General features: G+C 34.3%; 2 protein-coding genes across 3 annotated transcripts; both read left to right on the forward strand.

The window, feature by feature from the left end:
- Positions 1-123: 123 nt before the first annotated feature.
- On the forward strand, positions 124-5532 carry LOC145598712 (U1 small nuclear ribonucleoprotein C-like). Its single transcript, XM_081655095.1, has 7 exons — positions 124-294; positions 575-659; positions 769-811; positions 1610-1651; positions 1797-2046; positions 4633-4962; positions 5282-5532. The coding sequence occupies exons 2-6, from the start codon at positions 652-654 to the stop codon at positions 4956-4958; spliced, it is 669 nt and encodes a 222-aa protein (XP_081511221.1). The 5' UTR covers positions 124-294; positions 575-651; the 3' UTR covers positions 4959-4962; positions 5282-5532.
- A 6530-nt stretch (positions 5533-12062) lies between these two features.
- Positions 12063-22061, forward strand: LOC145598662 (ribosome biogenesis protein NSA1-like). Of its 2 annotated transcripts, none has more exons than XM_081655045.1 (13): positions 12063-12197; positions 12375-12458; positions 12583-12698; positions 13226-13255; positions 13365-13498; positions 13675-13854; positions 13990-14053; positions 14168-14275; positions 15397-15550; positions 18437-18526; positions 18784-18839; positions 20382-20439; positions 21633-22061. In XM_081655045.1, exons 2-13 carry the CDS (start codon positions 12377-12379, stop codon positions 21815-21817), a joined length of 1257 nt encoding a protein of 418 aa, XP_081511171.1. In that variant the 5' UTR covers positions 12063-12197; positions 12375-12376; the 3' UTR covers positions 21818-22061. The 2 variants fall into 2 exon arrangements, with proteins under 2 accessions (XP_081511171.1, XP_081511170.1); XM_081655044.1 differs by having other exon boundaries at positions 12069-12197; positions 12357-12458; positions 21633-22060.
- Positions 22062-22279: the final 218 nt, after the last annotated feature.

Raw genomic sequence — 22279 nt, forward strand, 5'->3', positions numbered from 1 at the left:
TGATGAACTAAACAAGTCTTAAGTAACCCCTATAACCTTAACAAAGTAACAGTATAACACTAACCGGATAACCCTATAAAACTAACCGTATTACCGTGTGACTAGCCACGGTTAAGCATTAGTCTAGATTCAATAAACCCTCTTACGTCCAATTTTCCCCCTTCGGAACTTTTTCACCAGTAAGCTGCGTCCGTCGCTGCACCCCTCCCTCTCTCTCACCTCCATTGAAACGTACTCTGAATCATCCGTTGAAGCGGCTTGAGAGCTCTCTCTTCCATTGAAGCACCTTCTGAGGTAATACTTTTTCTTAAATTTTCGAAATGTTCAAATATCAATTCCTAAATCTAAGGGTTTAGTTCCTCACTTTCGTTAATTTAATTCTCAGTTTACTCAATTTAGGGTTCTTTAAAGTGGATTATTGGACTATTGGTTATAATTTATTCTCTGAAAGATCGTTTGTTGCTACAATTTTGCTAATCACATTCTTAAGCTTTGAAGGTGCTAAAATCACTGGTTGCCTCAATTGCTTTCGTTGCTAACTCTATCGCATTCAAAATTTTCTATACTTAACCAGGGTTTCCGCCGACAAATCGAACTCCATTGAGTAGAAGCTGGTGGTATAAATTCAATACAACAACATAACTCAACCCAATGCCTAGGTAATGTATTTGTTGTTCTTCAAATATGGATTGCAATTATTTCGAAAGGTTATTATTTAGGTATTTTTGTTTTAAATTTATCCTAAATTTGTTTTTGAATTTTTGACAGGTATTATTGTGATTACTGCGACACTTACTTGACACATGATTCTGTAAGTATTTGTTTTATCAAATCTATCGCGCTTCAAAGTTTGATTATGTGTTTGTTACTTTATTGTGTTGTTTTGATATAAATAATTAACATCTATAATCCTATGGTTTTTTATTTTTTGTCTTGCTTTTCTTGAATATTGATTTATGCTGATTATTTTTTATTTTTGATTCTACTCCGTTATTATTGGATTTCAATGTGAGTGTGGTAAAAAATGTATAGGAGTTGGCTAGAATAGTTATTTGGCATTTCACTTGTATAATTTGATTTCTGTGTTTGTTCCACATTAAAGATTAGGGGGTGTTTGGTATAAACATCAAATAAAACGGAAAGAATTCAAATAAGTAGGAAAAAGGGTAATGATAAATGTTACCTTTATTATATGTTTGGTATTCTAGTGAAATGGAAATAATTTGAGTAGATTGTAATTGAGTAAGGAAACATATTATTTCTACTAGTTTGTTAAGGGTAACAAATTGGGGGATTATGTTATCCTTCGGAAACGGTATTTGTTACTTTTAACCCATACTAAACAACTAGAAATGGAAACACTTTATTGAATCCATTTCCTACTTCTAAAATTGCTGTACCAAACGCCCCCTTAGAGTGATGATTTTATTTCAGTTTTTGGAAGAAGAAATGTGAGAGAGACATATTCATTTGTTGGCTTAGAACATGGGAAAATTTATGTATCACCCTCATGTTTTTAGACGATTCATCTGCCTATACAAGTCTTTCCTAATTATTCTGGATTTCATTTGCCTTGTTTGTTTGACTGACATACTGTCTTTGCTCTCAGCCATCCGTCAGGAAGCAACATAATGCAGGTTATAAGCATAAGGTAAGCTAGCTTTGCCTCAATAGGCAATGAAAAGAATTATATTTCAAAATTTGATTCAGTTTGTACGAAATTCTGAAATGACTAACCTATGCTTTTGATCACTTCCGGCAAATTATTTCTGATGGTTATTTGCATTCGATTTCAGGCAAATGTACGGATATACTATCAACAATTTGAGGAGCAACAAACACAAAGTTTGATTGATCAGAGAATCAAGGAGCATCTTAGTGGCCAAGGTGCTTTTCAAATTGGTGCTGCCTATGCAGCCTGGAGACCTGGTGTTAGACCTCCTATTCTTCCTGCACCATTGCCGATTCCAGGTTCCCTTCCCCCTAATACTCAAATGGCTCCAGGGATCAGGCTACCTGTTTTTCCTAGACCTCCTGGTTTCCCGGGTAAGTTGATGCTTTCAATCTTTACTGTTTTCTTATGTGATCAATTATTTATCTTATGGAAATTTACAGATCCTTTAACATTCAGTTGAATCGCATGTTTCCTAATAAATTCTGACTGTAAGATCATCACAGGAGCTTAGTGAAAACATAACTAAATAACCAATTAATTGATCACCGTATGATGCGTTAGGATTCAAATGGAACTATACCACTGATGAGATATCAGGATATGTAGGTCAGTAGCTGGACGATCGAACAATGTAAAAAAAAAAAGCGACATGAAAGTTGCACCTGTTTAGTAAGCAAGGATCTGAATAAGTGAAGAACTATATATACATTTGAAGAGGGAAAGGATCCTGTGTGCTTTCCTAGATTAGGAATAGGCTTTCTTTCCTCTTGATTATTATTCCTATGAGAGGCATATTTTTACCAGAAAATGTTCCGTTTATTTATACAACATAATGACATACTATTTTCTTGAGCTAGGGCTCAACGGTATTTAGAATATTTCTATGAAGATTCTCTTATTGCTATCTTGTGGTCAACTGGTTACTATGACCTTTTTGATTGACCGGGAATTTCAGATTGGTTTCAGCTTTCAAGTTGAATGCTAAATGTTGTAGAACTTCTAGTTAACTAGGTTGTGTCGAAATTTGGCAAATACATTGAACATATGTGCATGGCTTCATGGGTAGTGACTCACTAAGTCCCGTATTGTAGGTCAGTTTTACACACTCATAAACTTAATAATGCACTGACCTTGGTCTTTTAGAAAGAAACAATCCAAAATGACTGGGAGAGGAAAGGTTTCTTTTCTTTGAGGACAGTTGTTGGAACCAATTTTGTGCGGGTGGGGCTTAGGACTCAAAGGATTAGTGGTGGCTTCAAATTACAGTGTAAGGGTTTGAATCCCTTATTGAGGACAGTCCCTTATTCATGAACTGTACGTTGTTTAAACCCTAGAAACTCAGATTGAATAGGGTATTGTTCAAGGAGGAGATAAAGTGAAGAGAGGGGGTTGGGGGGGGGGGGGGGGAAGGTGTCCGTGTTGCTTTTTCATAGAGATGGAAGTTTTTTTTCCCTCCTTTTGTGTTCTTCAAGTGCATAATCAGTAATTTTATCCAACAAAATGCTTCCTTTACTTGAATGGAGGGAATGCTACGAGGAGATAGATTGAGAGAATTGGATTGAGGGACCGATGTGATGAGGTGATTGATAGAGTGAAATACATAGAGGGACCCATTTGATGAGAGGCTTGACTGAGTTAAATACATAGAGGGACCCATGTGATGAGGAGAGAGATAAAGAAACCCATTAGCATTAGAGTAATGTTGACATTACTTTGCAACCTCCTAGAAAGTGAAGTGTTGCAATAATTTAAGAACAAAGGAAATATTTGTTAACATTCAATGTGCAATGGCACTTCTGACTCAAGTGCTGTTAAATTGACGACAATGGACTTTTAAATCAATGGTATTGTTTTGAGCCTTGCCTAATCAGGGTTTGGAAGCATAACTTCTGATGACAATGGACTTTTAAATCAATGGTACATTTTAAGTTGTTTGTTCCAACTTGCAGTTTGTTTAGGTGCCAATTTAATCAGGTGCATGAGCTATTTTGCCCAAATTGACAGTACTAAACATGTAGTCTTCACCTTCTGTTTGTAGATGGTAGAGTAAATGCAATGAATGGAACAGAAATCAAAGCGAACTTTGAGATCTAGAGTTTGAGAAATGAGCCCTACTTATCTTTATTGAAAGTGAAATATGTCAAATATATTGCTCAAAAATGTCAGATCTTTTGTTAAGGATGTGAATTTGAATAGAATGTCTGGGTTTTTTTTTTTTTTGTCATTAGTGTGGTCGGCCTTGAGAAATTAGTTGTCTGCTCCAGTGATGGTGGAGTGGCTTTGATTTATCGTTGGAGAAAATTATAAATGTGCCTGTTTATCTATTACTGTATCATATTTCCTTGGAATTATTCCCAATTATAAATTTTGTGAACTGAGTTCATACCTGTGACCAATTATGATCCAAAAAAGGATACCCAATAGATCACCCAAAAATTATATAATTACCCACCTGCAAACTGCAATCCTGTTCCAAGTGCTGAAGCGATCTGCAGAAGAGGTAATACTGGTCAATCCTTTTCCTATTGAACAAATGATCATGGACGATAGTTTGTGGAAATTGTATTGGGATTAGAGAGGACAGGGAGACCTTGTGCTGGTTCAGACTGAAACTATACATGATTAACACAGATATTTTAGTTTTTTGGTGATATACTGATGTGCTGTATTTCTTGACTAATACTATAGAATTGGCTTTGTGTTCTCAAGTATGTTGCTTCTGCAGCAGATCTTACATTCTTACCTGAAGTAATGTATATTCTTGGTTTTGCATTTAATTTGTTGCATCATTTATTAAAGATGAGCATAAGTGTGATTGCATTACAGGGGGGTATTTATTTTTTGTTTTGCTATTTTCTGTCTCATTACTGTACAGTAAGCTCTTTTTTTTTTTTTTTTTTTTTTTTTTTTTTTTTTTTTTTTTTTTCCGCGAATTAACAGCTCCAAATTGTTCACAGTTTATGGGGCACCTCCAGGACAAGTTGTGGGACAACCAGGTGCTCCTGGTGCACCAGTGCAAGCAAATGGTCCACCTGGGCCACCTCCTTTGAATACCTCAACATCAGTACCAGGAGCAACACCTCCTGTTACTAATGGTGGTGCTCCAACTGCATCACAGCCTGGGTTCCAGGGTGCTCCTGCTGGCGGGAGCTTTGGAGGGACAAATATGCCTGCTGTCTCTAGCTTTCCTTCTGCTGGTGGAAATGTTTCTTATCCGGCAACTTCAGGTGCTGACGGATTCACTTATGGTCAAGCCCCAAACAACAATCTTCAATCTAACTGAAATGGTATGTCTGGAAATAATGCTAATTTGCGTAATATACTTTGTATTGGTTAGATTTTTTTTTTTCTTTTTCACATGAAGCTTGCTATTTTCTTAGATTGTCTCATCGAATAATAGAGTACTCTGTATAATAACAAGTGACAGTTTTGAAGGTTGATTTCAAATCCTGTACAAACTGCTTGGAGGCTACACCCTACTCCAAAGTTTGATAATTTGAGAAAACATTTGTGTTTATGTTATATCATTTCAGTCTCTATATTTGAATAAGTACATCTGAAAGGCGTTTCAGAACCATTATAATTTTAAATGCCTTGGTGATGCAGGACATTGGATTCAGCATGAGATGCATTTATACCTCAAGGTTGTAGATGCCGGGCTCCTGTGTGTTTTTTTTGTTTTGAACTATTTAACAATATGGAGTTAGGGAGCACTGATGTATTACTTGTACTTGTTAACATGAGGATGTGTGGAGGAACTGGAAGGATATTGTAGTATAGCTTTGTCTTCTAATCAATTTTACAGTGACATGTAAAACATATGGAGGGCAATTAATATGTTTTGGTCCTTTCTACCATATTGCTGTGCTAGTGTGCTTCTATATATGTGAATTGTCAAGGCGTGATCATCTAATACAACACCTTTTATATGCACCCGGGTGCACATAGAGGTAGGTGCACATAAGGATAAATATTTTAAGACTTTAAAATGAGTAAAAATAAAAATATTAAATGAGCAAAAAATACCCTCGGGTGCAACTTATACTTGGGTGTATATAAATTTCTTACATCTAAAATTTACCATTTTCACATTTGTAGCTTGTTACATAACAATTATTAGAAGTATTAGAGACCACAGGAGGGCCATGCACACAAGACAAATTATATTTCACATCTCTTGCCTTTTAATTTCATCGATTTTTTTTTGCTACAAAGCAATTTAAAAGACTACTTTTCTTTGTAGCCCTAAGTGCTATGTACAAGTATAACGTTTTCCTTCTTTTTATAGTAAATTTAGTACTTTGATAAAAAAAAAAAAAAAAAAAAAAAAAAAAAAAAAAAAAAAAAAAAGCCAAGATGACATCCATAACCCTGAGTATAACCGTGAGAGATGGCCTAACAGCATGTTATTACCGTGGATATGAGTTTAGTCTGATTTATTTGATTGAACAATGAAACTTTGATAATGGCTGCTGCAAACTCTTTTCCAACAAATCAAATTTGCAATGTTCCACAAACAATAAATTGAATCCAAGTACATAGTGCTGTCAAATTTCAAACCGAAACCGTTTAAATGCCCGAAACCGACCGACCCAAATGAGAACCGAACCGATTAAAAACCGATTTTTTTAAAACCGAAAACCGACCCGAACCGTATTTTAGTAAACCCAAAACCGAATCGACCCGAATAATGTTAAACCGTATAAGAACCGAACCCGTTAACAAACCGAACCAAATATAAACCGAACTGAAAGAAAACCAAACCGAAAAAGAACCGAACCGTATCTAACCCGAAACCGGTTCCAACCCGAAACCGTTTAAACTGGCAAAAAAACCGCTTACACCGAACCGTTAGCAAACTGCTTGTAATCCCCCGTATTTTTAAATATTTTATAAATGAAAATTTATTTTATTTATAATATTTATTTGTTATTTTTCATAATTTAATTTCAAAAGTTTCAAATTATTAATCTGGGTCGAAAATTATTTGAACAAATTATTTTATGCACCTTTATTCTACAATTTATGTCCAATCACACAAGCCTAACCCATTTGTTTACTTAATCGACCCATTATTTTTATGAGGCCCAATCTTTCTTTTTACCCTACAATAATTCTCTCCTATAAATATCCCATGAATCTCCAAAAATTTTCCACACAAAAAGGTTAGTCTTATTTTCATCCTCCTTTGTTTCATTATTTTGCTTAATGTTAATTTAATTGTTTTGGGTTTTGATTTTAGTATAAAGATTATATTTTTAGTATCAAATTATATTTTAATGGTATAAAGATTATAAATTTCAGATTATATTTATGTTATAAATTTCATATTTTATGAATTATAAACCTAGGGTTTCAATTTATTGAAAATCATGATTTTAGGGTTTTTATGAACAATTGATTTAGGGCTTTTATAGTAATGATGTTTTGAAATTTTGGTGATTATAACTACTGATTAGTTTAACTTAATTCCAGATTATTTTGAACACATAGATTCGTGTTTTAATTTTTAGATTTTCGTTCGTTAATATTAATCCCGTTTTAATCCCGATCAGATTCTGAACTCATCCGATTTTGATGAAAAAGTAGTGTTTTCCATGTGGAAACAACGTTTTAAGAAAGAATCACTACCTTTGGTAGTGAGGACCACCCTCTCGTGGCCAAATTCAGCCTCTAAATATGATTTTCGGGCAGTTTTTGATTTTAACGAAGTTTTTTTATACTTAAAATATTATCCTTGAGTTTGATTAATAAAATTAATTATGTTTAAAGTTAATTAAGCATAAATATATGTTTTTACTGAAGTTTTAAGTGTTGAAAATAGTTTCTAAGTACTACTTTTGATGTTTTATAAAGAGGGTCTAATCACCCATTAAAAAGGGAGATTTTTAGGGGTTTTTATATAATTTTCATATTTTTATTAGACTTTGAACTTGCTGTAATTTCATGTATAAGAGTGTATTTTAAGGTTTTTATGAAGAAAAATTTAAAGAACTATATATAAGCTTTTAATTTTAACTAAAGGGAAGGTTTTAAAGTGTTGTTTGATTTGGATTTTGAAGGTTTTAAAGTAAGTTAGTATTGCTGTAAATTTGATGATTGGGTATTGATTGAGATGTTATTATTTGGCTTAGGAGAGGAGTTTATTGAAGGTGATTTCTAGTTAGTAAAGTGGCATACTAATTCGTTTGCTCAAGGTACGTACAAGTTACAAAACCTTTCTTTTAGGTGCATGTTTAAGGACGACGGATCGAGAACTTAGTATCATGTATAGGGATGACTAAGTTAAATTGTTTGATTATACATTGTGAATTTCGTATGACGTGCACTATTTTATATTGCAAGTATTATTTGTGCTCTGATTATGCAAGGTGCGCTTAGAGGCAAAGGTATATGATTGGTGTAATGATTAATTTATTACTCATTCATGATTATGCAAGCAGGATGAGTAAAGGAAGAATTTAAGTCTTCTAAGACGAGGTTGAGGTTTTGGGGTGCCTTATGCACTCAAGGTGTTTATACACCGAGGTAGTAAAGGAATAAATAATAAATGTTGCTTGCCACTAATAAATCAAGAATTGAAATTGAAAAGTTGTTTTTGATTGAATTGATATTGGATTGATTGTATTGTTATGCATATGAGTCATCACCAAGTCTAAACCTGTAAATCACGTAAAGTGCAAGATGGATGGGCAATAAAACTCTGGATTGGTGCACTTCTGGAGTAATGACAATCAGGGGTTGGGGTACATGGGGTATTAGCCGTGTACTTTTCTCGAGGCCGTCTGATCTACGAGTCTCTTATTTCAAATATTTTTCAAAACTAGGAGTTAGGTGAGATCTCATACTAACTACGGTCACGGAGTCGCGCCCGTGGTCGTTGGATGTTTATTGATGTTTCCGAAAGGAGGCATGGGGTTTTTCTTTTATTGATGTTCCAAATGGAGCATGGGTTGGACAACCTTGTCTATTGCGTAATCCAATGAATAAAAATAATGATTTACCTATTATTAATTAATGGAGTCTTAGTAATATAAATAGTTGAGTCGTGTGTTGAGTCTATAATTTAATGATGCATGATGATTGATTATTAGTAGCATGTTATGGATTTCTTAATTTATTTTGCAGCTTGTATGTACTCAGCTTTGCTGATTGCGTGCTTTGTGTGTCTTTCTTTGGTCATGGCCTTCGCCTTTCAATGACCCTGTGACGATCCAATTTTTACACTTGTAATATTGGGGAGCAGAATTACCACAGGTTCTTACACATGCAGCATTCATCAGGGTTGTGGGATCTTGAGTAGAGAGTTGGTTGTTTGCATTTTATTTCTTTTGCAAGTTTGAATTTATATTAATTCGATTTTATTCGACACTATTTCTTTTGGGTTTGAATTTATTTGAACATTGAATTTAATCACTTACTACTTTTATTGGGTTTTGAATAAGGGCCTTAATGGTTCCAAGTTGTATGACTTAATTTGGTTTCATTCGTTGGTTTTGAAACTTATTTATAACTGATTTAGTTTTTCCGCTGCTATTTTCTGATAAAGCCTTAACGTTTGAACACGTGGCGGTAGCACGCCAGTAATTCTCTTGAATATTGTTCAGGGTCCTCACAGGTTTAAAGAGAGAATTATTGGGGTGTTACACTGCTACCCATTTGCACCGATCCATTTAAAAACCAAACTGTTTGTAAACCGAACTGGTTATAAACCGAACCGTTTATGAACCAAACCGCTTTTAAATCGAACCGTTTACAAACTTTTTTATATAATTAAATGGATTTTTTTTGACGGGAATATAATTAAATGGATTAAATATTAGAAATCTTAGAATATTTTTTTTAAAATAGCAAGGCAAATCATTCATTAAGGATAATCAGTGTTCACAAACAAGAGCAAAACAAGCAGACTCAGGCCCTGCCTCAAACTATTAGCAACACTACTGCCTCTAGTCATGGATATAAATTATTAAATAAGAAGCATATAATAACCTAATTGTAAACACAATAATACATTAATACACTAACTCTTATAATCTACTTCGTAATAAACTAGTAAGATCAGTATGACTAAACTTGAAACAGAACATAATATGTATTTATAAAATCAATGAGAATTTGTTTAGAATATGATGCCTAAATAGTAAATATGAAATGATTCGCGACTTTATATAAAACTTGTGAACACAAAAGGTTAGCAAGTACTATCAAATTTCAAACCAAAACCATTTAACTGCCCGAATCCAAACAACTCGATAAACAATTTATTTTTTGAAACCGAAAACCGACCCGAACCGTAATTTAGTAAACTTGAAATGGAACCGATATGAATAACGTTAAAGTGGTTAAACCATCGAAGAACCGAATCAGTTATAAACTGAACTGAAAAAGAACCGAACCAGTTAAAGACTGAACCGAAAAAGAACCGAACCAGTTATAAACTGAACCAAAAAAGAACCGAACTATTTCTAACCCGAAACTGTTTGAACCGGGATAAAAACCGTTTACACCGCACCATTAACAAACCGCAACCCGTCTGCACCGAACCGTTTACTACCCGGACTGTTTACAACCCGAACCGAATTAAAACCGCTTAAGAATAAACCGAAACCGAATCGAACCGATAACTATTTAAACCGAACCAAAACTGACCCGTGAGACAATTAAACCGATTCCAAACCGACCCGATTGAATACCGAACCGATTTCAAACCGAACCGAAACCGAACTGTCAAACCGTTTTCACAGTGCTACAAGTACACAATTAATCCCATCACAGGGGAAGTTACTACACTCAAACAGTGTAAGTTTACTGCAATTTTAAAAGACAACTTTGAAAAATTAAATAAAAAGGGTCGGATGTAGCCAAGCTTAGAGAAGAACTTTAATAAATTTTGGCCTAGTAGATAACAATGGTTGTTTCTTGCCTAGTATTTTGATCAAGATTGGTGTAATTTGTATGCATAAATCTTGATACTTATGAACTTTGGCTTCTACAGAGGAGCAAAAACATTTTTTGAAGTATTTAAAATGAACATATATAGGTCCCATTCTTTTGACCTGAAATTTGCTGAACTTAAATTCGTTGCGTAGAATTGAATTGAAATTTGCTGAAGTGAAATTTGCTGAGCTGAATTGAAATTTAGAAATAAAATATTAAATGTCACGATACTATTAATATTAATATTAAATGTGTGTTGTGCTGTCGGTTGGGTTCTATCACGACGCCGTGCTCTGCTTGTTCAAGGGTTTTTACTGGAGATATTTTCGGTGATCACGCGGCGCCTTGTGCTGGTATGTGGGTATTAAACATTGGCATAATGTTGTTTGAGATACTCTTGTTGATGTTTGTTATCGATATGAGATTTCAGCTAGATTGGAGGTTGGCATTGAGTTGTCTGGAGGGAATGACGAGGCCCTTAGACCTGCAGATCTGTTACTTTATTCTTAGGATTGTGGTCGTGATGTTTGTGTTGACTTGACAGGGCCATTGACTTGACAGGGCCATCTCCTTTAACACAGTCTAGGTTAACTGACTTTGTTCCTGGACGGGTTGTAGCTGATGCGGCTCATCGAAAGCGGGTTAAGTACGAATCTAGTTGTCAGGCAATTGGATATGACATCCTCCCTTTCTCTATCTCTTCACTTAGGGAATTAGAAAAGGAGGCGGTTGCATTGCTAAAGCAAATCTAAATGTTCTCAAAGATTCAAGGCATTGGGGCACATGCTGCTGCTCATATCTTCACTAGGATAAAATTTGCTATAGCTCGAGGACTGGGGGCCCAGATTGTATCTCATCTTTCCACTAATTTTTTATAGGTTGTATGACATTATATGTTTTTGAGATATAATAATAATAATAATAATAATAATAATAATAATAATAATAATAATAATAATATCTTTTAAAAAAATATAATAATAGCTGAATTAAAGTGAAACACCTTGAAATGAATTAAGCTAAAACAATATGAGTTAAAATGAATCAATTTTTTTTGCCTAAAAGTTCAAAAGAGGCTAACGCCTCCTACAATACTTATATAGGAGTGAGGATTGCTTAATGCTTAGTAGTGCCCCTCCCGATTCCACGAGATCAACTTTACTTATGGCTTGTTCTTTTCAGCTTACTTTTAGTTCAATTCAATTCAATTCAATTCAGCGGTTCAGTTAAACTCCTAATTTTCTTCTTAAGTAAACAATTCATTTCATTTCAGTTCAATTTAGCTTTAATCAATTATGTTCAATTTAGCTTTTTCACTTCAGTTCAGCTCATCAGACCCTTAGTTATTTTTAGTAACTACAAGTAAATTAAAAATTCTCGTAAAAAAAAAAAAAGAGTAAATTTAAAGGTACTCCGTAAAACGTTTATTTTGTTCTGAATTTTTTTGATTTTTTCTCGTGTATAATAAGGTGCGCCGCTGCCTGCAGCTTTCCCTCTCTTTCTCCTCCATTGAAGCACACTCTGTTATTCTCCATTGAAGCGGCTTCTGAGCTTTCTCTCCACCATTGAAGCACCTTCTGAGGCAAGCTACTTTCATTTTAATCATCGAATATCAATTTCATAATCAATGGTTTTCAGTATACTCAATTTAGGGTTCATATTATCGAACTATTGTTTATAATCACTTGATAAATTTAACATTTGTTAATTAAGTCAAATTTGATTGCTAAACGTGTTGCAGTGTTCCGCCCATATACAGAAATGCCGCGAACAACCACAATCGAATGCCCAGGTTGCCCACCATTAAGAGCCCTAACTTTCGACGTACTTGGCCTCGTTAAAGGTACTAACTTTAATCTGAATTCACGCTTATTATTATCATACAATTTATTCAGTTCATGGGTGTTTTTGTATTTTTGTTTTTGTTGAATAATTTGCTTACAAAATTGTCCGCCATTGTTGTTCAGTAATTGCAGCTCGGAGTAAGCAAGACGGAGTTCCTAAGGTTGTAGAGAGGTGGGGTGACCCTGATTCCTCTAAGGCTATCCTCGCCGCTTCTATCAATGACCGAAAATCCAATCCTGTATGAGTTTTCAATTCTATGTTTGTTTATGTTTTTGCTTATTTTCTTACTTTTTTGTGTGTGTGATTTTGTTAAGTTAATGTATTGTGATGAGATTGTTGTATTTGGGTTTTGTACTGTGTTTGCTTAAGTCTGAAATATTGTGTTATTGCCTGAGAACATCTTCTTGATGCTCTCGAGGGCTGTATATGTGTTTCATTGGCTATAATTCTTGATGAAATGGAGTTTTAGACTCATGGCATGTTTGGGATTGTAGTTGAACTATCTCTGTCCGGGTTTAGAGTGTGTTCTATTCAGTTAGTTATATAAGTGGAAATAACGTGAACATGAAGAGGCCATCGCTGTTAGAGTATGAGTTCAAATTACATAATAAGTTTGACAATTAACTTTGGATGCATTAAGCTGTATCCTAGGGGTGTGGCATGTCATATACTTTCTTTTCTGGTTAAACATGCTCGCATGTCTTAATTTCATAGGAAAAGTTTTTGGTTATGTACTTTTCTAAATATTGTTATTGATTGCTGCAGTTGCTAGCAGTTGCCAGGAAAAATGGTGCAGTAAGTTGCTTGCTTCCCATGTCAACACCAATGTAAATGGTATCATGTGTATTTTGTTTTAAGCTCAAAGTTTTTTGCTGCGTTTTCTACACGGTGTTGTACTATTCAGATTGAAGTTTTGAGTCCGGTTACTGGAGAGTTGTGTTTTTCAATCTCTGATGATGGTGGTGACAATCCTCCATTAGATGACCCGATCGCTGGATTGCATTTATTTAAACAGAAGATGGTAGAGTCACAGTCAAGGTAGGTCATTTTAACTCTCTTTGTATGGGAGAAATAGGATCAGGAAATTAAAGTTTCTTTTTTGGTTTTTATATTTTGACCTCTGAGTTAGTACAGAACACAATTGGGGGGGGGGGGGGTCTTTAATTCTTTATGGTGGTATTAAATTAATCTCCATATGTTTTATGTGTAACTAGGTCGTGCACGTTGCTTTCTTGTACAACTAAAGGGAAAGCAAGCTTGAGGAGAATTGAAGATTTTGATTCACACACTGGTTCTGTTTCTTCAGCTACTCCCGAAACGTGGAGTGTGTGCAGTTCTGGTGAGATTTTCTGCTCCAAAGTACATGCTGATGAAGGCTACTCTGCGTTTGGAGGGTAAGCCTTGTGTTTTCAGAATTACCTTGCTCAAAAATTCAATATCTAAGATCTTTTCTGTTTTATTTTATTTAAATAATGTTGATATATTGTTGAATGATATGCTTTAATTTCTGTTAATATGATTCTTTTTAGGAATGGCGTTGAAATTAACATGTGGGACCTGGAGAAGACTAGTAAGATTTGGAGTGCAAAATCTGTAAGCTAAATAATTTTACTGATTAATTCCTTCCTGATCTGCAATTTGACCTTGTTGTTTTTCACTTTTGTCAAGCAGACAAAAATTCTCAGTATTGTTGTTATGCTTTTGCAGCCCCGAGCAAATAACCTTGGAATTTTCACGCCAACTTGCTTCACATCTTTGACCTTCCTAAGCAATGATGATCATCGCAAGGTTGTGGCTGGTACCAAAAACCACCAGGTAATAGTCAGCTGATGGAGATTCTTGTTGTCGATTGTTTGGAGGCAAATGTGGTACTTTTGAGACCATGTTTTGATTTATTAACTACCTTAGATACGGGAGATCCTTATATAGCCAGTTTCCTATGATTGGCGGGGGAGGGGGTATGTGGAATTTACTATGTTTTTTATTTCCCTGACTTAGACACGTTTGAGCACATTTGTAGTTACCTAAGCTATAGATTGCTGTTGACATATGATGTATGTTTAATCTGCACTATTTCTGCAAAAAGGTTTTCTTTTTGCTGATTTTGGGTCTGAAATGTCTCAACTTCTGTTACTCTGGGTAAAGATGCATGAGCAATGGTGCATATCCTTTCCTAAGATCAGTCTGGGTGCATATTTGAGCAGATGGAGAGTAGCGTTAGTGATTCCCATCTAGAAATGGAATAACGTTTTCTTAGACTCACCACACGAAATGGGTGAAACTGTCTCTGCTTGTCTGAGTGTCTTTATCATTTAAACTGTTTGTTCCCTGTGGAGACTACCTATTTAGTTGGGGACCTTCCAGAACGTGACCCATTAAATCTCTGGGCATATTCAGGAATTGGCAAATCAAATTCACTTATCTTAGCCTTTTTTCAGAAGTTGATCTAACTGTTAAATGTCCCTTTTTAAGATGGTTATTCAACTCAATAAGATATTTGCCTCTGGTTGCCTTACATGATAGAATTATTTTTTTTTTCTTTAAACATGTTTTTGATGTTTAGAAAAATAATACGGAGTATTAGATAACAAACTAACCCAGTTTTTTGAATTTTTAACTGATTAATTGTTATAAACCCCCATCTGCCTTGGCTCACGACGAAGTTAAATAAGGTGTATCTGTTAGACCGCTTCATTAGAAAGACTAGACATTCCCTTTATCTGTTTCAACAGAAAGTACAAATAGCCATTAAAACATTGAATTCTTTCTCTTCATCTTCTTTGTCATATATCCGAGAGCTGTTATTTTTAATCCGTGACTAAAGAGATACAATTATATTTTGAAGATTTTAGGGAAGTATAATAGCAAGTTTACCTTATACTTGCATTTTTTTTGTTTTACCGAGTTTTAATGTATGCTTACCTTTGTCTGGATAGGTTCGCCTCTACGATACATCAGCCCAGAGAAGGCCTGTGTTGTCAATTGATTTCAGGGAGACACCTATTAAATCAGTTGCAGAAGATTTAGATGGACATACTATATATGTAGGAAATGGTTCTGGTGATTTGGGTTCATTTGACATTCGTACAGGTAGTGAATTTGAACATCTTGAAATACAATTATCTTGGTCTTTTTGGCCTAACATATTTGCATGCCAGTGTTTGTATATCTGGATAAGTAGATTATATGGCTATTGTACATAGCTTTGAATTTCTTTGATTTAGGGCGTGTTCTATTCAACTGATTTTCACTTGTCTGAACATATCAGAAGTTATCTTATCTGAACTTATTAAAACTTATTTTAGTTGTAATTTGAAGTTGGGCAACCCTTTTTAGAACTTATTTTTCCTGAACTAAACTTATCTAAACCTGAAATAAGTGAAAATAAGTTGAACAGAAGACCCTTAGTCAATCACGTCACTAGTGTTTTGTCCTTAAGAAACTTCACTAATGTTTGTTTATCTCTTTGTAAGTGCATATTTGAGCTTTTACTCCAATTTGAAAGTGCTTATGTTTCTTCGTGATGCTTATACATAGTTGAGTCTGGGCTAAGTTGGCAAAATCTAATGCAAAATTGCCAATCCTGAATAACACATTATTAATTTTATTTTATATCGAAAAGGGTATTATGATATAAATAATCTATATCACATAAACCAAAGCACCCAAGCAGTCTTATATAGCATTAGTTTAACATTTATTTTGCTGTCTAGAAAGAGTTGGGGTTTAAAAAATTGTTGAATTGCCTTGGCGCCTTGGCTTAAATTTAAACCATTAAGTACAGAGAATTAAGAATGCAACTTGATGTAATTCTTTAGGATAAGCGCATTGCTGGAAATGGCTGAGTGGGTTCCTATTTCCTACATTTTTTAATGTAACAGATGTGCATGATTTGAAAGCATGGATCTGCCCTTTCTCCATTTCTCTTGGTTTTTATATTATGCTTCCTTTCTTCTTTTTGTGTGCTCACTTTAAAGCTGACACATGCTTCTCAATCGTTGAAGGGTTTTCATTTAACTAGCTTAATTGTGAAGTGTTAATTTATTTTATTTAAAGGGAGTGCTAGAAGATCCAATAGATAGTGTTAACTGTTAAGTGCTCATTTGGTTTGAGAAAAATGTGACAAGAAGATAGTGGAAGAGTTCTAGAGTGTGCAAAAGTTAGTGTTCACTGGAGGCAGATTTATAAAGTTCTGGATTTCAATTGGGTGTAGATTGTTAAATAAACAGCCTTACTTTATTAAGTTGCACTGCAATCTGTTATTGGATCTTTCTTGTGACGATGAGAGGGGCCTTGTCTTAGAGAAGTGAAGGTAATGCCTGGCCAAAAACTACTTAACTTTACCATTCCCCCAGAATTCTTGATCTGCATGCACCTTGGGAGGGTAATGCCACAATTTGAGTTACGTAAACTTGGCAACTGCCGAGTTAATGGACAAACATGTTTTAGCTGTTTGTGGCTCAACTTTCGTGAGCACTCAAATCAGCCTTGAGCTGGTTTTTGGGTGGAAAAAGTTAAAGCATGATCACGTGCACATTGAAGTGCTTGTGAACTTGTGCCTGGGTATTTGTTTAGGCATTTTGAAGCACTCAGAGAAAGCTGTGAGCATGTTCTCATTCATATGGCTTATCACGAGGAGGTTGTAGTGCTTTTACTCAACGTATATGGGCAATTAAGGGTCTGTTGTCATTATTGAAATACATTTGAGTTAATTCCCTTTCCAGTCTTGGATTGCCTGCCACTTGCTCTGGTGATAGACAACCAACTGGCTCACCTTAAATGATTGATTGTATACAGATTTTTGTCCCTTTTGGTAGATTTGTAGGACATGTCAATGGCCCAACTTATTCTAATTTTTATTTATACCTTTATGAGCACAGAGTAACTGAGCAACAATGCTGAGACTTGTTGAACTAAATTCCTACATGATTCTTTTGCTGATAAAGGGGAACAAACTTAGTTTGATGCTGTTGTAGAGATGATATTTGCTTTTTAACTCTTTTGAAGCTGGTAATTGAGCCTGGGTATAGTGGTTAAGAGAAGATGGGAGCAGAAAATGGGATGGTTCTGATATGAGTTGTATCCCAACTTCTGATGTGGATTAGACATTGAGCGGAAGGGGTTCTGGTGATAGTGTGATGCGCAGCTTCTATATAAATAAGCTTCAAGCGAAAACAAAGGCATCTTCTTAAGAGAAGGGGGGTGGGGGGGTTCAGGGTGGAACAGTTTCCCAATATAGGTTTTTATATACATATACATATACATATACATATATATATATATATATATATATATATGAAGACCAAAAACAACACTCATCCTTTACTGCTCCATCCACGATACAGCATACTTGATAGTTAACAGGACAAGAAGCCTTGCTCACTTTCATCACAGCATGGATACATTTACCGATTCCTTGGATGAAATAGAGTTTGTTTTCAAAAGCTCTGTTCTCAGACCCTCAAGTTTTATACACTGTTGCAGTTATCTAAGCACTTTTAATGCTCCAAAACTTCTTGTCCTTCAAACCTTTCCCAAAATATACTCTAGCAAGTAGCAATGTCATTTACATACCCTTCTAACCTTTAGCCAGCCACAAACTTCTGGGATATGTAATTCATCAAATCACGTTAAAATGCTAGTAATCTGGATCGTAGAGATACATGATGGGAAAAGAATATCATTTCTGAGCTTTATGTATTGAAGTTTCTCCTTAACATTCTGTCTTCTTGCTTTGTTCGGGGTCCCTTTTACATAGTTCTTATTCTAGGGCAAAAAGTGAAGTGTAAATAATAGTCAATTAAGCTACTTGTATATGATTTTCCTTTAACTTTTTTCATTATTGTTTTGAATCTATGACTTCAAATGTTTGATGCTGATGTAAATTTCTTACTACAATGAAATTTGGTCAGTGTAACAGGCTTTCATTGGAGACTAAACTGTTTTTATTTATTTATTTATGTTGAATTGTGACAGGGAAGTTACTGGGATGCTTCTTGGGAAAGTGTTCTGGTAGTATTCGTTCCATAACCAGGCACCCTGAGCACTCTATCATAGCATCATGTGGTAATTACTTAATGATTTATTTTTGTTCAATTAATTGATCAACTTATGTCTTATCTAGCTATATATTTTTTATCACTAATAATTTTCTTTTAGATGTGAAAGAGGTGGGGTTAACTTTTTTTTATATTCATGTATATATAACAAAAAAATTAGCTGAAAGCGAACGATGAGTTGCCTCTTCATTTCGGATCTAAGATTACCTTTGATTTCTGTTTGTAGAACTTTTCTTAAATTTAATACTTTCCTTTCTGAATCAGGGTTGGACAGTTATGTGCGCTTTTGGGATATTAAATCTAGGCAGCTTCTTTCTGCGGTAAGTACTTTGTTGCCAATTTAACGATTGTATTTAGGAGCTTTTGTGACTAATTTCACGCATTACAGGTTATCAACTCTGTATGATGTTTCTAACTATTGCTCCCAGTGGGATCATTCAATGTTCTTCATATTCCAATCTGATTTCCCTGAATCCATGCATACATGTTGATGATTCCCTACAATAATGCAAGATATGTGATGTATGTTTTTGAGGGAAATTTGGGGAATTATGCTCAAAGTATAACTGTTGATGTCCTTGCTCAAAAGATTTGTACAAGTATTTACTTTCACAACGGCTGCTTTTTAGCTACTCAAGCAGTCTTGCATTAAAGATTCTCTATTATTGAAGTTAAATGGTTTCTTCATCTTGTGTAGCCTATATATTTAAGGACACTATGAAATTGTTGTTCATTCATGTGATTTCTGGGGAATTATTTGTGTAAAAACAAATTGGCTGGGGGCCCTCTGAATGTAACTTGATTTGGTTCTTCTGAAAGGACTGTGCTATTTGCTGAAGATGCTTCTTGTTTTAGATCAACTGTAACTTGAGCAGTTGTGATAACCAATTTTTGCGTACTTTGTGTCTCTGTGGAGTGTATTATTTTGTACTTATAGTCTTATATAGGCAGATATTTAACATTGATATGTGGTCAATTAAATGCAACATCAGAATAGTCTTGTCTTCCACTTTTACTGTAGTAGAGTGTAAATACTCCCTTTGTTTTTAATTACTTGCTTCATTTCTCCTGGGCATGTATGCTGATGCTAATCTTTCATCAATAATATCTTTAATTAACAATAAGTATAAATTCTAACAATTTAAATTTAATTATCTATTCATTGAGACGTTCCAACAAGTACCTACAAGACTATTTTATTTTCTTATTTATAAATCACAAACGTTAGTCAAAGTAGGACAAACTGAGCAAAAAGTAGAAATGGAGCAAGTATTTAAAAATGGAGGGAGTAGTTCATACGCGGATTGATAAGGTGGTTGTTGGATTGATTTGTGACTGAAAAAGTATGATAATCTTATCATGGTGGTCAAAATTTTCCTGTTATAAACTGTAGTTCAATTTGAGCATTAAAACTAATATAATTGCACCTTAAATGTTCAAATGGCTTCTTAATATTTGTGGTGATGATGTGAAGAAGACTAGTATGTTTGTTTATCAAGTTCATAAATGGATTCATAAGCTGGTGCTTGTTCTTGCATATTTTGCAATTCTCGCTGCCTCTTATGAAAATAATTATGTAGCAAACATTACACAAGTATTCTCACCAGAGTGTTTATCTTTCAAGAAAGCGTAAATATATCAGTTACAATTATGATTGCGTCTAGCTATGCTGTTGTTTTTCTGTACTATACTACACATCATGTCCTAGTAATTTGTGAAATGGAGAAAGTACTTATCTAGTACCTTTACTGGGTTGATTGTTTGCGATGATTCTTTTTTCATGTTTAAACTTTTAACCATCGCCAACTTCTATATTTTCCACATATCTGAAACATTGTTTTTCCTCTGTAATGCTGGTACAGGTGTTTTTAAAGCAACATCTGACAAATGTGGTATTTGATTCAAATTTTTCCGATGAAGGTTAGTTCATTTTGTCAATGCCGCCTTTTGATGCCTCTCAATATGAATTATTATTTATTATTGAAATCTTCATGAACTTGAGGAGAAACTCGTAACATGAATGTGATATGATTATTTTACAGTGCTATTGTTATTTTTGTTACTACCTTAAATTCTTCTATGGGAGGAAAATATACATTGATTTCAACATTTAAATAAAGAAAATGTTACAAGGTTACGTTCTCTATTTTTCCATATATAATTATTACGTCTTTCTTACCTGTTGTACTTCTATTCTTTGACCTTTAATTGAATTAATTCTGCACGGATATCAATTAATTATTTAATGGTCATACACTCATTACATGAGCTTTTCATTGCAACTTTGACTCAGTATCCACTTAAACCAGTTATATATGAGCCATTGCATTTTTTTCTCCCTTTGCTATGAATCCTTGAACCGTCTTATAGTTGTCAGAGCCAGTGTTCTCATAAGTCATGAACCAGTCCCAGTCCCAGTCCCAGTCCCAGTCCCAGTCCAAATTCCCTGGACCCGTTGGAGGAGAGATCTATTCTAGGTTTTATTGCAGAATTGTACATGTGTACAAATCTAGATATTGAGATAGTAATATTGATTCACATAAGGATATGTAAATTATTCCATTTCTTGCATTGCTGTTGCCTCTAAAAAATTTCGTTTAATCCTATTTTCAATATATTGGTGAACCGATTAGTAATGAAGTGAAAGGATTATTTTATGTGCAATTATGGTCTATTTGATATGACAATAAAGAGGAAAAAGGCTTCTAAAGAAAACCTCTTGGCAAAGTTTATGGTACATTGGTAATACAATTTCAAGTTTGTGAATCTCATAAATGTCATCTCTAGTCCACGACACATTTGAAGGTTTTGGTATGCTTCGTGAAATTCAAGAAGAAAAACACAATTATTCCTGAGCAAAGTTGAAATACTGATATTCACATGATTTCTCTCACAAATTTACATGCATATTCATCTGTAACTGTAGTGTCTTGTTTATTAATTTATTTATTTTGTGTGAAAGAACTTAATCATGCAGCCCCTCATCCTTTTGCTTATCTGATGAAACAGTTTCCTTTCCTCCTGATAATTGGATATCCTTTTTGAGTAATTAGTAGTTTGTATTTGTTGAATTAAACTAGTATTGATTCATGGAATGATCAATATTTGGACAGAAATGACAATCGCTACAGAACCGCACAAAGATGAGATTCAAGTTAGTAGTGAGGAGCAGTTTCAAAATGAAGAAGATGCACTGCCAGTAAAGAGGAAAAAAGCTTCTAAAGAAAAAAGTGAGGCCAAGAAGAAAAAATCCAAGAAAGTGAAGAAAGTTAAGGATGATGTTCATGTTGAAGAGTAACATCGTGGTCCCTGGAAAGATTTATCCTGAGATTTCATACTTTCCAGGTGCATCCTTTTTTGCTAGATTACAAATTTTAAGATGTAAGGGTTTTTGTTGTAGTATTTATTTTTTTGTTTTATTTATATATTATATTTTTTTGGTTAAAGAAAGAACAACTAATGTAAAATGACACCTTCTATTAATGAGAGAGATGATAATACACTTTTATTAGTCCAATTCAGGTACAATTTGTAATTTGTGTTTTATAACAGTACAGGTGTAATTTGGAGTTTTCTTATTACTGAGGATTTCTAAGTGGGGAATTAAAACACCTAGAAGTATAGGCCAAACTAGATGAATTAATTTTAATCCGAAGAAAAAGAGTTTAAATATAGTGGTCTAGTACATCAAAATGAAAACTGTTATATTTTTTTTATTTGTAAAATTTTCAATTTTTTTTTTCAAAAAACGCTCCCCTAT

This window comes from Chenopodium album, chromosome 20, assembly GCF_948465745.1.
Source record: "Chenopodium album chromosome 20, dcCheAlbu1.1, whole genome shotgun sequence".
NCBI lineage: Eukaryota > Viridiplantae > Streptophyta > Magnoliopsida > Caryophyllales > Amaranthaceae > Chenopodium > Chenopodium album.